Source organism: Pseudophryne corroboree, chromosome 6 (assembly GCF_028390025.1).
Source record: "Pseudophryne corroboree isolate aPseCor3 chromosome 6, aPseCor3.hap2, whole genome shotgun sequence".
Classification (NCBI taxonomy): domain Eukaryota; kingdom Metazoa; phylum Chordata; class Amphibia; order Anura; family Myobatrachidae; genus Pseudophryne; species Pseudophryne corroboree.
Window position 1 is genome coordinate 189267561 of NC_086449.1, and position 18785 is coordinate 189286345.

The 18785-nt window shown below is 48.1% G+C and overlaps 1 protein-coding gene across 2 annotated transcripts in view; it reads left to right on the forward strand.

Moving 5' to 3' along the window:
* Positions 1 to 3655: 3655 nt before the first annotated feature.
* GOLM2 (golgi membrane protein 2) overlaps positions 3656 to 18785 on the forward strand; it is a 119523-nt gene continuing 104393 nt past the window's right edge. The window contains exon 1 of one of the 2 annotated variants that reach the window (XM_063925485.1): positions 3656 to 4213. In XM_063925485.1, coding sequence (XP_063781555.1) covers positions 3887 to 4213 — 327 coding nt within the window. In that variant the 5' untranslated portion in view covers positions 3656 to 3886. The remainder of the gene's footprint in view (positions 4214 to 18785) is intronic. The other variant, XM_063925484.1, reaches the window with a different exon arrangement.

The following is an 18785-nucleotide window of genomic DNA, read 5'->3' on the forward strand; positions in this document are numbered from 1 at the left end:
GGGTGACAATGGACAAACCTATCTTTTCCTCCAGGACAATCAAAGGTTGCAGAAATACAGCCATTGACATTGATTCAGTTAGTGGGGACAGAGTATAATAATTTAATCCAACTAAGAAATACTGGTTTGACACCAAAACAGAACATTGTTGTTACAACTGAATTAACTTCTTCTTGAAGGGTCTGTGTTCTCCGAAGGTCTTCTGGGCAGTGACCACTGTACACACCGGGTTGAGACGCGTAGAACTAACCAGCAGGTCTTCTAGCCTATAATAGCTGCTTATCCCTTAAGGCGTGATGTGCCTACCGGTACTGGGATGCCACCAGGACTTACGCCCCTGGTGGTAGTACCAGCTCAACTCAGAGTGACCCGAATCAATGCCGGTGAGAAGGGAGACACCATAGAAGAGAGAATTAGAATAAAGGAAAAGATTAGAGAACAAACACTACCAGGTAAAGGATAAAAGGAAGAGCCAAAGAAGTAAAGACAGGTGGGTCCCAGATGGGTACAAGGAGAGTGAATTCAAGAGCTAGAGTGTTTAGAAAGACAAGGAGCATACAAAACACTGAGGACTCTACTGACGGAACTTTAGGTTATAGAGATACGGAAGGAATACTGAAGGATTAAAGCACAAGGGGGACACGTAACTACGTAACAGGCTGACAAGTTAAAAACAAACAGAAATAACTACTATACTCAGGACAAATTATACACCTGACATGGAGATGGACACAGGAATCCTGCAGGAGACTTAGCAGGAAATCAGGCGAGGAATCACAAGCTAGGATAGTACCAAGAGACAAAGGCTCCCGCTGCAGCCAAGAAACTATGACCAGCAAAGTGTGAGTGGCAGCCCTGGCAGATAAAGGGATCTTGAGCCAATCAGCAAACAAGCTTCCCCTAAATTACAGTTACCAGCAGCTGCCCCACCGCACATTCTGCCGCCCTGTGAGTGCCTGGCATTTGTGTAACCAGGCAACTCACTCCTGACGCCGAGCGGAAGCTCCCCCCACCCGCCGCACTGGCTCAGCATTCTAAGGAGCTGGCGGCCGGGAATAGAAGGACACAGGCGTCCCGGTCACCTGGCAACGACCAGATGCTGCCAGTGGCGCGGGACGCAGCCCGTGACAATTGCTTTCCAGGGTAAGGGTCAATGGACTGAATCAAATGCTTTGTCAGCAACAAGACAAACAACAATCACTGTGGCTTAATTCTCATGAGATGCCTGGAGGTGGGAGAACAAGCCCCTCAGGGGACTATTGAGGGGCGGGCCCAGCAGACGTATGAATCAACCCAGGCTGGCAGGAGGTGTGAGGCTGTGAGCCGGGCCGGCAGGTGGCGTAAGCCGGCCCAGGAGCTTTGAGGGGGTGGTCATGGGCAGGGCCGGAGCTTCCACTAGGCAGCTTTAGGCAGCTGCCTAGGGGCGCCGGGACCTGAGGGGGCGGCCTGCTACAGCTGCCCTACCTTTTACAGCCACAGCAATCCCCCAGAATGCATATCTTACAGTAGCCGTGACTGCTAAGCTCCCGTATTGCAGCCTCCAGCTCCACCTCCACCCGGCACTGGCAGTAACTTTGACAGCTCCTGGAGTCCTGGCTGGGGGTGACATGCAGCACTGCTCTTCATTCCAGGCTCTTTCACAGACTACTCAGTTTCAACTCTGCACTGCAGCCTGCAGGTAAGGTGGCTGCACAGTGCATTCTCTGCATTGATAAGGAAATAGGGCGAGAGCAGCGGTGTGGTGAGGGGTTGGGGGGAGGAGATAAGGAGCAGGCATGCACACAGTCTGGGGGGATGAGCAGCAGCATGCAGTGGCGTCACAAGGGGGGTGCGGGGGGTGCGGCCCGCTCCCGGGTGTCACCCGCCGAGGGGTGACACCAAAATGCTGGTTCCTGCTTAGAGACAGGAGCTGAGTGCTGCACTGTTATATTAAGTGCAGCAGTCGGCTCCTGTCACTGTGTAGGAGCCAGCACTGCAGGCACAGCACTCCCCAGGAGTGAGCCTGCACCTCCTAACCCCCCAAGTTGAAAAAAAAAAAATGGGTGTCGGGACGCGAAGCCCCGCCCCTTTCGGGAAGCCACACCCCTTTCAAGTCATTCAAGCTGATAAACAAGGGATGTCAGTCCGCGAAGCCCCACCCCTTTTCCCAAAGCCCCACCCCCTCTTTTGCCGCCGCACCGGGTGTCTAAGAGGTGAGTGACGCCTCTGGCAGCATGCACACAGATTTTGGGGGGATAGAACAGCAGACATTTACTAGAGTAGGGGGGAGGGGGTGAGAGCAACTGAAGGGTGGGTAGGGGGAAGGGGGTGTAGTATGGTATGCCGGCGGCCGAGCTCCCAGCGACCAGCATACCGGCGCCGGGAGCCCGACCGCTGGCATACCAACAGCGTGGCAAGCGCAAATGAGCCCCTTGCGGGCTCGCTGCGCTTGCTGCGCTGCAGGCACGGTGGCGCGCTAAGCGCGCCACGCTATTTATTCTCCCTCCAGGTTGGGTCGTGGTCCCCCACGAGGGAGAATATGTGTCGGTAGGCTGGGTGTCGGGATTCCGGCGCCGGTATACTGTGTGCCGAGATCCCGACATTCGGCAACCAGAAGACTACCCGGGGGAAGGGGCAGAAGTTTTGCCTAGGGTGCCGAGAAACCTTGCACCGGCCCTGGTCATGGGACCAGCCCGGCGGGAACTTTCCCACTTTCATGGTGGATCAATCCGCCCATGCCCATAGGTATTGGGGGAGATGCATCAAGCCTCCTAAAGAGCGGAGAAGAGGACAATTGGAGAAGTTTCCCATAGGTTCTAGCTAACATTTAGCAACTACGGTCTATTATAGAATGTAGTTGATAAAGGTTAGTCAGAAACTGGGAAACTTGTATAAAAAGTTAGGTAGAAGCAGGGGCGTTTCAACAGAGGAGGGGGCCCCTGTGTAGACTCGGGTGGGCCCCCTCCTCTGTACGTCGCAGCAGTCTCCGGCATCGTGCCGGAGTCTACCGTGCATGTGCAGGTCTCCGGAAACTACTGTGTATGTGCGGCTGCCATTTTGCCTGCAATTTTTGTTGCGGTTGCAGCGCCCGACGATGGACTCCGGAGAGGTATTAAAATATGGGTGCAATGTGTGCGGTGTGGGCCTCCCCTGGGCCCTGCTGTTACATTTTCGCTTATGCGCAGGTAATCCAGCTGGCAGGAAAGACAACGCTCTACAGCAGGACTAGCTGTCCCAGCAAGGGTTTTTTTTTCTATAAATATACACGCTAAAAAAAACATTCCTTGTCATCGAAATATGACAGCAATTAATAGACCCCACAGTTCAGAGAATAAGAATAAATGCTAAGAATCAGCATACAAGAACATGAAGACTTTCGTTGTGCATTTACATACATCACTAAAAATCCCATTTTGCAGTGGCAAAAATTTCCATGGACAGATTCTTTAGAACCAGGGAGTGGAATTTCTGGACAGTTTTGCCACGATAAACGTGTAGTAGAAGCACAGCATTTGGAGACTCCCCACAGATTAACTAGTAAAACTGTGCTTAATAGTACCATCTCCATAGTAACCGGATGTCCTGGCCACGCCCCCGGAGACAGACAACGCGGCCATGACAACGAATGCGGAACTCCAGCGCGCATGCGCACCGCAGATGTTCCTCTTCACTAAAGCTTTACGGTCGGTTACTCTGCGCTTCAACCCAACATTGGGGCGGGGTCAGTGCTGCCGCCCGAGCCAATCATTGCTTTACTGAGGCCGGTGATCCGTCACTCGATTGGGCCGCCTGGTTGTTTCTCGGGTTAGCTGTCAGCAGGTTCGGCGGCGCCGGAGAAGGGAGAAAGTCTCGGAGCAGAGACCAGAGAGCGAGAGCTAGGGAGGGCCAGGCCGCGGGGGCTGCTGTCATGGTGGGGTTTGGAGCCCCGCGGCGCACGGGCCGCCTGCCTCCCTTTGTGTTGGTGGTGTTACTAATGGTCATCGCCTTCCTGGCCTTCAACCTCTGGAGCGCGTCCGGCCGCCAGGCAGGGCTGCAGGAGGACCTGGCGGCGCTGCAGGAGCAGGTGCAGCGCACGGAAGTGGCTCGGAGCCGGCTGGAGAAGCGGCACTCAGAGCTGATGATGCAGGCGGATGGCAGCCGGAGGCAGCTGGAGCAGCGGCTGGGGGAGTACCAGAGCCTGGGGGAGAGACTCCATGCCCGGGACCTGGAGGCCCAGCGCTGCGAGGCGGAAAGGGTGAGCGATGTGTGATGTCATAGTGTGTGTGTGTGTGACGGCCCATGGTCTGTACGTGACGTCATATCCCTAGACTGTATGTGACCTTAGCATGCCCCCTAGTCTGTGTGACATAATGCATGTATCCACGACTGTCCCTGTGTTGCATACAGTGTTATCTATACATTATGTGACTGGTCCCGACATTGTAGTGGTTGCCCTGGGCCCCTGTGATATAATAGACAGGATTGTGTGTATCTGTCCAGCCCTTCACATGGGTTGCATCATATTCTGCCTGTTTTATGTTTTTACTATTATAATAAAAAGATGACAGGTCCATTATTACTGCTCCAGTAATTCTGTTGCTAGGATCCAGTGCACACCCATATAGCTTCATTAAGAAACACGTCAGTCTTCCCTTCCCTGTGTACTGGAAGCTGGATATTGTCATGCGGGCCATTGATGCCAAAATAGCCAGTAGTCACTGACTGAGTCACAGGATGTCATCTATTATAAGATCCAAGTGTAGGGATCACAGGCGGCAATTTCATGTGTTTGTAGATTATTAAGCAATTGCTGTATTTTTTTATTCTCAACAATCCAACCACATCTGACCGAATTAGATCCATGTAGTTAGAAGTGGCTTCATTTAGTTTTGATTGTTGCTTTCTTTTATAAGGGATTTAAAGAATGTTGGCATTCTAAAACTTTCTGGAAGCTAATGTTTTGTATAAATTGTAATTTACTTTATTATTATTATTGCTAATCTGTTATCGTTATAGAGTTTCAATGTATAAGACATTACAATATTGGGTTATTTATAGTATTAGAAGTAGATAGCATTGCAAGATGAGTATGTTTAGCCTGCAGGTAGCGTTCCAAAAATAGACTGTAAAGCAGGTTAGGTTGATTACTATGATCATCTTGTGCAAGCATGGCTATACCTTTGTATGTTTTACAGCCACTAGTGAACTTGGAATGGACATTTTTCCCTAAAAGGCTTGATTATAGCTACATTACTTTTTTTATTTTTTTTATTCTTGTTTTCTAAATTTTATATTTCTTCCTGTTTTCTTGGAACGTTTTCAAACCTGTTGTATCGGGGTTCTGAAACCTGTATTAAGTACATGGGGACAGAACAGCTTTGCGGAGTGGCTTATCAATGCTGTGTTTTTTTTTTTTTTTTTGCCGTATTTTCTGTAATTACTTAGAAGCGCCACAGAGGTGCAGGATAGTGTTCATTCAGTTATTAAGTATTATTATAACTAGGGAACCCCTCTAAAACTGATGGACTCAAAGTGGCTACTGTAACGGGTGGTATTCATGTGACCGCCGGTCAGCTACTGGGATCCCGGCGTCGGTAAGCTGACCTGACCGCCGGTCAGCCGTACTACACCTGACCGACAGTCACATGACCTCCTCCACCAGCCCGACGAGTCACTGTCCCGATGGTCGGCATGCCGACCAACAGGGACTATTTCCACGACACCCATAGAGTGGGAATAGAACCCGTGCACCGAGCGCGCAGCGTGGCGAGCGCAGCGAGCCCGCAAGGGGCTTGCTGCACTCGCCCTCCCCGCCGGGATCCCGGCGTCGGTATGCTGCCGGGATCCCGGCGTGGGTAAGCTGACCGGCGGTCAGGAGACCGCCGGTCAGCCGTACTACACCCACTGTAACAAATGCTAAACTAGGATGAGTCATTTATAAAAAGATCGACAGATGTACATCTACCCTTGCTCCTTAAGAAGAAACAAATAATCTTGATTACTAGATATGACTGGCTCCATACACTGTTGCTGTAATGTAATGCTGTGTATACACTGACAGATATAATGGTGATATATCTGTAGTTCATCGGCAGCTGTGTACAGGCAATATGTCTGTGAACTATTCACAGACATATCACATCAGCCCTGCAACACAGCCGATATCTGATATATTGGGGCATCTGGTGGTGTGTTCAGGAGACCCCTGAACTACTGTACACTTGCTGCAGGGACTGCTGGTGAATGACATATCAACTGGGCGGGCACTTTTAATAAATTTTCTTTATTAGACAGCCATAAAGTCACAACATACGTTGTCAGATATTAAGGTACAAGAATATTTAGCAGTGACATATATTCAAATTCTAGAATGAATAAAATACAGAGAATTGAAAGCTGTACAGTTTTGTTTTGTTTTTTTGTAAGAGAAGAAGAAAAATAGAAACAGTTTACATCAAATAATGCAGACTCATCTGTTTAGTAATAATGGTAGTAACCGTATTAGGGGATGCTTTACCTTCGTGCACCATCTCCTCCAATAATAAGGAACAGTCCAAACAAATGAGTTAAATATCACATCAGTTGAAGGGAAGTAGAGATAGGAAAGAGAAAGGAAAAGAAAGGAAAGGAGAGAGAAAAGGATAACATAGAGAGCAAAGAGAAAGAACTAGTAACGAGGTACCGTAAATGGGCAGCGTATGCTGCCGTGGGGGGGGGATCAAATCCATATTCTGGGTGAGAAGAGTAGATCATGGGTTTGGAGTGAATGTTGTGTTATGTAAAACCCTAATGAGGAGTGTCGATGCTATAAGGAGGGCATCTCAGTCATATCTATCTTTCAGCCCACCTGTGGTCAAGTAATTGTTCCCACTATCCGGCTAGTCCAATACCATGTTGTGTCTCGGAATACCTTCCAGATACATTCACGCCTGTCTAGGGGTAAAGTCTCTATATAGGTTCCCCATTTTTTGTAGAAAATCATCACTCCATTTTCAATTTGAAAAGTGGCCATTCGTCTCTCACAAAAGAGTACGTCTAATAAGGCAGATTCCCATTCTCCCAGCGATGGAGCAGTTTTATATATCCAATGTCGCAGTATCACCTGTTTCGCCACCGTGACCATCACAGTCAGTAAAGTTATCACAGGAGCAAGGTCAAACCGCGACAGCCAGGGCGAGAAGTCTGCGAACAGCAACGGGCCAACTTCTTCTGGAAGAGGTAATTTAAGTAAACGGGATAGATACTGGAGAATCTTACGCCAGAACCGTTTAATTTTCCCACATAACCAGAGATTGTGTGCGAGGGATGCTCCACTCACTCCACATTTAGGGCAACTGCCCGTCTCACCAGGTCGGAAGTGTTGTCTTTGAGAGGGAGCTATATACATCCTGTTTAGAGTTCTTAAATGTATTTCTTGTAGTGTAGCGGATTTTAGAGCCTTTAGGACCAATTCAGTGTTCGCAGAAATCTCGCCCATCTCGGGTACCTCCGGGAGCTCCCGCCACCAGGAAGCAGAGAGAGGGGACCAAGAGGGGGCTGACACTTCAATCAGGTCACTGTAAAGATAACGAATTTTGAATGGATTATGTCTGCAAAACGTGAGAGTGTCGAGTATTGTTCGAGTAGAGGTCTTTTTACCCAGGGGGTCACCAAGGGAGTTAATGTAATGGCGCGCTTGGAGATACATAAAGAAGTTAGTGTGGGGCAAAGAAAATCTGTCACGTAGTTGCTGAAAGGAGAGCATCTGTCCACCAGGATCAAAGACATCCCTGATAGAACAAATTCCTTTACATTTCCATGTGTAAAAGTGGCGATTATCTAAAGAAGAGGGGAAATTAGGGTTGCCCCATAAGGGTATATACGGTGACTCAAAAGGGTTAGTATGGAATAATTTATGAGTGGAGATCCAGGTCCTATAAGTATCCCAAAACAAAATATTAGTCTTAAGCTCCTGGGGTAGTTTAGATAATGGTGTGTGAAGCAGTGCTGCAGGGGAATAAGGGAAAAATAATGCTTCTTCCAATTCCAGGTTCGTAGCTATATTTGACCGGAGCAGCCAGTCTGAGGCGAACTTAAATAGTGCTGCTCTAGCAAACATCGTCACATTGGGCATACTCAGACCACCTTTTCGTTTGTTAACATAAGTTCGGGCTTTGGGCATGCGAGGCTTAGCATTTTTCCATATAAATTTTGAAAATATTTGCGAGCAGAGTAGGGAGTCTTGTTTAGTAATCGTAACGGGGAGCATCTGGAGCAAATAAGCCAGTTTTGGGAATATAACGGTCTTTATCACCACTATCCTGCCCAATAGAGAAAGTTTAAGATCTTTCCAGGTTTCTAAGCGTGTTTTAATTTGTTGGATAATGGGTGTATAATTGAATATATACAGCCGGGAGAGTTCTGAAGGGATATAAATACCTAAGTATTTTAGTTTAGTAGGGGTCAGCGTAAATTGAGAAGCGAAGTCAGTATAGATGTGGTGGTCTTTTATGTTAGTCAGGGGGAGTAATTCAGATTTATGTGTATTTATGCGGTAACCGGCAAAGGTACTAAAACAGTGTATGGTGTCAAAAATAGCTGGTATCGAAGTACGGGGGTTTGAGACAAATAAAATCATATCATCTGCGAATAATCCAAGTTTAACTTCTCTTTCCCCTACCGAGATACCCGAAAAGGTCGGTAATTGTCTCTCAGTGCTATAGCCAGTGGTTCCGAGGCTGCCGCAAAAAGCAGAGGAGATAAGGGGCATCCCTGTCTAGTCCCCCTATGAATCATTAAGGGCCGTGACAGATATCTGTTCGTGTAAATTTGTGTAGAGGCATTATGGTATATAGTGCGTATAACGGCTATAAATCTGTCAGGAAATCCGAAACGTTGGAGTGCCTCAAACAGGTGGTCCCACGTCACCAAATCAAACGCCTTTTCGGCGTCCAAGGACAGTAGGAAAGTGGGATCACCTGTCTCCACCTTGCCCAGGGACTGTATAACTGTCAGAACCTTACGGATATTGGTCCCCGAGTGTCTGCCTGAGATAAAACCGGTTTGATCTTCATGGATTATTTCAGGCAAGATAGATTTTAGCCGATCTGCCAGCAGTTTAGTAAACAATTTGTAGTCCACATTAAGTAAGGAGATAGGGCGGTAAGAGGACGGGAGGAGCGGGTCTCTACCAGGTTTGGGTATAACTCGAATTAGGGCCGAGTTGAAATAGTGTGGGATAGTAAGGTTGGTAAAAATAGAATTAAAAAAGGCCGTTAGAGAGTCCACTATTTTAGGAGAGAGCAATTTAAAGAATTCTCCGGATAAGCCATCTGGGCCCGGGGTCTTCAGTGGTTTAAGGGTTTTAATAGCTCTGTCACTTCAGTGACAGTGACAGGGGCCGTAAGGGAGTCCGACTGATCTGAGGAGATCTGTGGCAACAGTAATGTTTTCCAAAAGGAGTTTTTAGTAGGCTGATCGATGTCGCTATGTGAGTAGAGATCGGTATAAAAGGAGTGAAAAATATCTGTGATCGCCTTCCCTGCAGATTGTATACCAGAGGATGGGTCTTTCAGAGCTGTTACATGTTGGGGCCCCTTATCAGATTTAAGTAGATTGGAAAGCATTCGGCTAGGTTTATCTCCATATTGAAAAAATTTATACTTTCCTGCAATAAGGAATCTATTGTCCATTTGTGTCAGAGTGTGATCAAACTGGGTCTTAGCGTCCCTATATTTCTGTTTGTTAGATAACGTGGGTGAGGATTTAAATTTTTGAAATGAGGAAGTGAGTACAGATTGTGTCGCCCTATATGCGGCGTCTTGGTCTTGTCTATATTTCGCCATGTATGCAATTATGTCTCCTCGTAAAACAGCTTTAGCCGTCTGCCAAAACAAGGCAGAATCAGATGTGTGGGTAGAGTTATTAAGTGCGTAAGAGTCCCAGGAAGTCATCAACATAGTTTTAAAGTCTGGAGAGGCCGCCATCTTGGCAGGGAATCTCCAATGTGAGTTAGTACCTAAAGTAAGTCTACCCTGTAGCACAATCGATATAGGGGCATGGTCTGAAATAGTTATGGGGTTAATAGCCGCCTCAATGATCCTGGGGGACAGATCAGTGGAAACAAAAAAATAATCAATACGTGAAAAGGAATTATGGGTTGAAGAGTAGTAAGTATATTCCAGTTCTACGGGGTTATGGAGACGCCATACATCAATCAGTCCCAGTTGTGCAGACATGTAATCCAGATTGATCCCGGGAAATCGGGTCATCTGGGACGAGGTACCCTTCCTGTCCAAGACCAGAGAGGACACCATATTCATATCTCCTCCAACAATAAGGGAGGTATGCGAATATGGGCGGAGAATATTTATTATTTCAAGATAAAATGATTTATCATAGACAGCCGGGGCATAGACATTGCACAAGGTCAGTCTTGTGCCTTCCAAAGTTATATCTAGGACAATGTATCTACCTAGGGGGTCAATAATCTGATGGTGTATGTCAAACACCACTCCCTTACGGATAAGGATCGCAACCACTCTAGCCTTAGAGGAGAATGAAGAAAAAGCTACAACTTCTTGTCTAAGCATGGTAAGTTTAGCGTGTTCAGCAGGGGTCAAATGTGTCTCCTGGAGCATAGAGACATCCGCTTTTATTTTATTTAAGTAGGTAAGGATACGTCTCCGTTTGATAGGAGAATTAATACCCCTTACGTTCCACGATATTATATTAAGATGTGACATTTATACCATCGGTAGGAGAATACAGAAGGACCGTGTCAGGTCTTGAGACGAGAAGTCTCCTTATATAATTAATCCAGAGTATCGTGAACATAGACAATCCCCACCCCCACCAGCTAGGCATCTTCAGGTAAGAAGGAATAGAGAAGAAGAAAGAAAAAGTCAGAAAGTTGAAAGTAAAGTAAAGATAAAGGTTAAGACAAAAACAATATATGGGAGCGTCCACACCAGCATACATCAGTATATACTGTCTGCATGGGCTCGCTGCAATGTAGAACAAAAATAGAAAAAAACAAAGGAATAACAGCATAACCAACAGGCAATACCAAGATAATGAACTTTAAGAAACATCACTATGACCCTAATATAAAGAGAATGGAGTGATTACTAAGCTAACACGGTAGTAGTTAAACCACATCCACCCCGCAATAGATGAGAAACATCAACTATATCAACCAGCATAATAATATGGACTAAGTCCTGAAATCAGGTTTCAGTCGTTATCATCTGCTCTGCTCGGAGAAGACGGGTGTGAGGCTGAGGGTGACCGTATGGGTGCCTCAAGCTCCGTCACAAAGTCCTTAGCTGAGTCCACTGAAGTGAAATCTTTCGGACCTTGCGGAGTGAAAATGCGTAATCGCGCAGGATACAGGAGGGCAAAACGGATACCACTTTTCACCAGTTGAGAGCATATTGGAGACATTTCCCTTCTGGCTCTAGAGACTTCTGCGGAATAATCCTGGAAGAGAAACAGCCGTTGGCCATCCCATTGAAGTGGGCCTTTGCTCCGCGCCGCAGACCACATCAGTTCTTTATGCCTAAAGTTTAAGCATTTAAAGATAACCGGGCGGGGTCTAGTTTGGTTAGTCACGTGGCGGACCCAGTCTATGAGCTCGTTCAATTTCCATCGAAGATGGTTCTTCCGGGATACCTAGGAGGACTGGCAGGTCGGAGAGTAGAAATTTTAGAAGATCAGGGCCTTTCAGTGATTCTTTAAGGCCTACAATTCTCAGGTTGTTACATATCGAACGATTTTCCAGGTCGTCTATCTTCATCATCATATGTTGGCGTGAAGATGTTAAAGATACGACCTGTTCCTTAAGATCTTCGATTTCCTTGAAGTTAGCTCCAATCCTATTCTCATTCACCGAGATTCTGCGAGTAATAGACCCAAGCTCTGATTTAAGGTCCGATACTGCGGTCATAAATTTGTCTGCCTGTGCTTGTAGTAACAGTTCCACGGTTTCCTTGATTGCTTTCACTATTTCCGAATAGGAAGGAGGAGCAGGGGGAGCTTTTGGAGCCATGGTAGTTGATGATTCAACTTCGCCGTCTAAACCGACAGGATTGAAGGACAGTGGCGGAGAGATGGGGCTCGGTTCCCCGCGTTTGTTTCCACTCCTATATCTTTGTGGTTTTGGTGCAAAAGAAGTTAAGAATTTGTCCATAATAATAATTATGAGCTCATGAAGGTCGGATAGATGGGATGGTAAACCTTTGGTTACGGAAGCATGAAGAGTTCTACATCACAGCTGCGGGTGGTGCGGGTTCACATATCGCTGCGAAATGTGTCAACTGAGGGTGGGCGTAGTCCACCAAGTTGTCAGCGGAATGCAATTGTGTTAACCGGGTATAAATTTGATGTCGCCAATCTATGCGGGAGGGCGAGCAGGTAGATTTAGAGAGCGTGGTAAATATATTCAGTGGTGTAATATTTCAGTTACAACGGCAATCCGGCCAGCGGCATCACCGTATGAGCACGCCCACGAAAGATTAATCAGTAAGTAATGAAATAATCGCACTCCTCTCCCACATACGTGACGACAAGAGGAGGGGGTAGGAGGTGTAATTCACTTTGTGGCAACAGACTGGAGAAACAGCACCTCTTCTGAGAATCAACAGTGATGGTATAGGGGCAATTCTGTCCCACTATAATGTAATCTGGAAGACAGCCAGCTCAGAGGAAGGATTTGATCAGCTGAGGATGAAGGGAAGTGAGGCTTGGTGGGTCTGTGGTGCTTCTGTTAGTGCTGTAATGGGATAGACCAAGTGTGTCAGGTGGCCTCCCCCAGTCCTCTCTTTTAACTGTGGAGCTTATATGCCTCCCTCCACCTCACTTAGTGGCAGTAGCTTATATTGTCAGGGGGAGAGGGTGCAGGGAGGGCACAGCTGCCTCGCAGTGTGTCCGCGTCTGGCAGGGACAGAGCCGCGCTGCCGTAGCACCGGAAGTGCGGTCTCGCGGGTCCCTCCGTCTCCTCGAGCGCCGGGTGTCAGCAGGCGTATCACAGGGCACCAACCTTGTTACAGGGGGTCTCAGAGGCTTCTCGGCAGTCAGTGGTGAGCGAGTCCCGGCGGTCGCGGGCAGCTCCGGCTTCCACTCCGTTCACGGAGCTTCTCGTCGGGCCATGGATGAAAATTTAGCCCGCGGCTCCGGCACCCGGCATAGGCCCCAACCCGCAAAGACCGTGAAAACGGTCTCCCGGCTCCGCGACCAAGCGCCCAGGCAACCAGAGCCACAGGGAGGACTGTAGGTGTATGAAGGGGCTAGGAAATCTGATTGCAGCTGGAGTTTAATGTGTTTTAAGCAGGAGCTCTGCTTTCCTGCTTCCAGCCGTCTCTCCAGTCAGGCCACGCCCCCCCTGGGCGGGCACTTTAAAAAGCCCGCCCATTTAGGACGTCAGGCACGATGCATCGGGTTGATGATTGGTAAGTGTATATGCACTTACCAATTGTTAGATGGGTCAGTCAGGTGTGTACCCAGCCTAAGGATCAAACCAGAGTTCACTGTTTGACCTGTAAGGTATGTCATACAGCGAATGATTTAGGTGACGAACTGACTAATGGGTTTGAGGGGTTGAGCATTTTGAATTGGTACTGTGAATTTCCAGGTATCCGTTCACATGGTCGACCATGTTATGGTCGACAGTCATTAGGTCGACCACTATTGATCGACATTGACATGGTCGACATGGACACATGGTCGACACATGAAACTGTCGACATGAGTTTTTTTAACTTTTTTTCTTTTTGGGAACTTTTCCATACTTTACGATCCACGTGGACTACGATTGGAACGGTAATCTGTGCCTAGCGGAGCGAAGGCACCATGCCCGAAGCATGGCGAGCGAAGTGGTGTACTAATTGGGGTTCCCAGTCACTTTACGCAAAAAACAACACCAAAAAAAGTAAAAAAACTCATGTCGACCTTTTCATGGGTCGACCATGTGTCCATGTCGACAATGTAAATGTCGACCAATAGTGGTCGACCTAATGACTGTCGACCATAACATGGTCGACCATTCATACCGGAACCGAATTTCTATGTGCTGAAAGCAGGGTTGGTTGGTTTAAACCAAATGTTTGTTTTTTATATTTAATAAAAAAGACTCTGCTTTCTTTTTATAATGCTGTTAGTAAAGGCACGGCGCCGTTACTTGTTAAAAAAAAAAATGCCTTTTTTTTTTTTTTTTTTTTTTTAAAGGGTTTTTATTTAATGCCAGTGACATGCCCAGTGCTTATGCTTAACTCCTTTTTGTTGGAATGTTTCTCTGAAAAGAGCTTTTGCATTTTCCATTTTGTATTACTATTCAATTTTATTTAATCATAATAAGCAAGACTAATGCTTAACATTAACTTGTTGTTTTCGGTTTCATCTCTCTACGAGTGTACTTTGTATGTATTAATATGTTTAGTCTACATAGATTCAGATGTAATAAGAATAATAAGCAGTAAAAAATTGGTTTTATTGAAATATGTAAAATAAATCGGACCAAAGCTTAATAACATTAGTAATGTTAGAAAGCATTAAAACATGGTTGGTCAAGGTTTCTAATACATGATTCAATATTTTTTTCATTGATACATTAATGCGGGGAAAAAAAATAGTTTAAACCCCAATAAGGTTTTTTTTTTTTTGTGTGGAAACTGTTGCTTTTTTTCCAACCCTGGCTGAAAGATATATGGGCACAATGTTAATTACACTGCATGAAATTGGCAAAATGATGGACTAGACGATTGAATATGTTTCTAAGAAACAAATCACTACAACTGGTTTTCTTATGCCCCATAGACACGGGGCGATTTGTGCCTGTGTGCTAAGCGATCTAGTTAGCACAGATCGCTCAGCACACATCGCTGTACATCACTATACCCACAGCCAGGGCCGGATTAACAATGGGGCTAATGGAGCTGCAGCTCCAGGCCCACTCTCCAAAATAGGCCCACAGCTTCCTCAAATTGTGCAGCTGCAGTTAGGAGAGTTAAGGAAACAATTAAGGGCACTGTGGTCTGGCACACACGTAACAAATCCCGCCGCAAGCCGCCGACTGTTCACCCGCATGTGCCGCTGCCCACCCGCCCGCAAGGGAGATAGCGCGCGGCCAGCAGCAGCGGTGGGAGAGAGAGAGCGCGCGGAGGTGCCTGCCGCTGGGGCCATTCAGGCCGGGGCAGAGGTCGTGGACAGAAGAAGAGACGGGCGGCTAGCAGCCAGGGAGGGAGCGGAGGCGAGCCTGTGCTGCTAACCCGAAGCAGCCAGATGTTAAAGACCGGACAGAGCTCTCTGGGCGGCCCGACCGGCAAGTTCATCTTATCCCCCAACCGCTTGGGGCTGAGGCAAGTGAGCAAGGTGAGGGGAGAGGGAGGCCAGGCAGGAGAAGCACCCTGTATAGTCCCTCTTCTCTATTTATTAGTATTATGTTGTCTCCCTATCATTATATGTTCTTTATACAGTGGCCACCGAGTCTGATATATATATATATATATATATATATATATATATATATATATATATATATATATACACACACACACACACACACACACACACACACACACACACACTGTAGGTGTTCATGGTGACTGAAGCCACAGTCCACTGACCCCCTCACCACAGAAACAGGCGGCACTCCACGGATTTGGTGTGAAACAAAAATTTATAAGACAAACTGCATGACGAGTCCAACGTTTCAACACCGCGACGGGTGTTTTTGTCAAGGACCATGTGTCCTTGACAAAAACACCCGGCGCGGTGTTGAAACGTTGGACTCGTCATGCAGTTTGTCTTATAAATTTTTGTTTCACACCAAATCCGTGGAGTGCCGCCTGTTTCTGTGGTGAGGGGGTTAGCAGTGATCGCACTGATCCAAAAAAAAAGTGGGTCCCAGGGACCCCTCACTTTCAAAAATTGGGGTCCTAGCGGTCTTTTTCTGGGTCCCATCGGAATGATGAATTATTAATCTTAATCTTGTTTGGACACTACAAAAGTGTTGCAAGGTGGGGGGGGATGGGGGTGACAGTGCTGCTGGGCTGTGTAGCATGCAGGACACCCTGCACCAGAGCTGTAACTAGACATTTTGGTGCCCTTAGGCAGAAAGTGAATTGGTGTTCCACCTTACTAGATTGTAAAGTATAGGCAGTGCGTGCCGGAGGCGCGCCGCAAAATTTGAGGGGCGTGGCTTCATGCAGAAGGGGCGTGATCACATAATAGTGCCAATTCACATTACACCACACAGTAGCGCTGCTTATACAGATTGCACCAGGTAGAACCTCCTATACACACTGCACCAGGTAGAGCACGTTATACATATTGCACCAGGTAGAGCACATTATACATATTGCACCAGGTACAGCACGTTATACACTTTGCTCCAGGTACAGCTCGCTATACACTTTGCTCCAAGTAGAGCACATTATACACATTGCACCAGGTAGAACACGTTATACACATTGCACCAGGTAGAGCACTTTATACACATTGCACCAGGCAGAGCACGTTATACACATTACGCCAGGTAGAGCACTTTATACACACTGCGCCAGTAAAGCTCGTTATACGCAATGCGCCCGGTAGAGCACGTTATATACATTGCACCAGGTAGAGCACATATAAACATTGCACCAGGTAGAACACTTAAGACACATTGCACCAGGTAAATCAAATATAAACATTGTGCCAGGTAAAGCACATTATACACAATGCACCAGGTAGAGCACGGTACACACAATGCGCCCAGTAGAGCATGCTACACACATTGCAGCAGGCAGAGCACGTTACACACATTGCTCCAGGTAGAGCACGCTATACACATTGAAGCAGGCAGAGCACGTTACACACATTGCTCCAGGTAGAGCACCTTATACACAATGCGCCAGGCAGAGCACCTTATACACAATGCGCCAGGCAGAGCACGTTCTACACAATGCGACAGGCAGAGCACGTTCTACACAATGCGACAGGCAGAGCACGTTCTACACCATGCGCCAGGCAGAGCACGTTCTACACCATGCGCCAGGCAGAGCACGTTCTACACAATGCGCCAGGCAGAGCACGTTCTACACAATGCGCCAGGCAGAGCACGTTCTACACAATGCGCCAGGCAGAGCACGTTCTACACAATGCGCCAGGCAGAGCACGTTCTACACAATGCGCCAGGCAGAGCACGTTCTACACAATGCGCCAGGCAGAGCACGTTCTACACAATGCGCCAGGCAGAGCACGTTCTACACAATGCGCCAGGCAGAGCACGTTCTACACAATGCGCCAGGCAGAGCACGTTCTACACAATGCGCCAGGCAGAGCACGTTACACACATTGCTCCAGGCAGAGCACGCTATACACATTGCAGCAGGCAGAGCACCTTATACACAATGCGCCAGGCAGAGCACGTTCTACACAATGCGCCAGGCAGAGCACGTTCTACACCATGCGCCAGGCAGAGCACGTTCTACACCATGCGCCAGGCAGAGCACGTTCTACACCATGCGCCAGGCAGAGCACGTTCTGCACCATGCGCCAGGCAGAGCACGTTCTACACCATGCGCCAGGCAGAGCACGTTCTACACAATGCGCCAGGCAGAGCACGTTCTACACAATGCGCCAGGCAGAGCACGTTCTACACAATGCGCCAGGCAGAGCACGTTCTACACAATGCGCCAGGCAGAGCACGTTCTACACAATGCGCCAGGCAGAGCACGTTCTACACAATGCGCCAGGCAGAGCACGTTCTACACAATGCGCCAGGCAGAGCACGTTACACACATTGCTCCAGGTAGAGCACGCTATACACATTGCAGCAGGCAGAGCACCTTATACACAATGCGCCAGGCAGAGCACGCTATACACATTGCAGCAGGCAGAGCACCTTATACACAATGCGCCAGGCAGAGCACGTTCTACACAATGCGCCAGGCAGAGCATGTTCTACACCATGCGCCAGGCAGAGCACGTTCTACACCATGCGCCAGGCAGAGCACGTTCTACACCATGCGCCAGGCAGAGCACGTTCTACACCATGCGCCAGGCAGAGCACGTTCTACACCATGCGCCAGGCAGAGCACGTTCTACACCATGCGCCAGGCAGAGCACGTTCTACACCATGCGCCAGGCAGAGCACGTTCTACACCATGCGCCAGGCAGAGCACGTTCTACACCATGCGCCAGGCAGAGCACGTTCTACACCATGCGCCAGGCAGAGCACGTTACACACATTGCTCCAGGTAGAGCACGCTATACACATTGCAGCAGGCAGAGCACCTTATACACAATGCGCCAGGCAGAGCACGTTCTACACCATGCGACAGGCAGAGCACGTTCTACACCATGCGCCAGGCAGAGCACGTTCTACACCATGCGCCAAGCAGAGCACGTTCTACACCATGCGCCAGGCAGAGCACGTTCTACACTATGCGCCAGGCAGAGCACGTTCTACACAATGCGCCAGGCAGAGCACGTTCTACACAATGCGCCAGGCAGAGCACGTTCTACACAATGCGCCAGGCAGAGCACGTTCTACACAATGCGCCAGGCAGAGCACGTTCTACACAATGCGCCAGGCAGAGCACATTCTACACAATGCGCCAGGCAGAGCACGTTATACACAATGCGCCAGGCAGAGCACGTTATACACAATGCGCCAGGCAGAGCACGTTATACACATTGCACCAGGTAGAGCGCCGAGACACAATGCGCCAGGCAGAGCACGTTATACACAATGCGCCAGGCAGAGCACGTTATACACAATGCGCCAGGCAGAGCACGTTATACACAATGCGCCAGGCAGAGCACGTTATACACAATGCGTCAGGCAGAGCACGTTATACACATTGCAC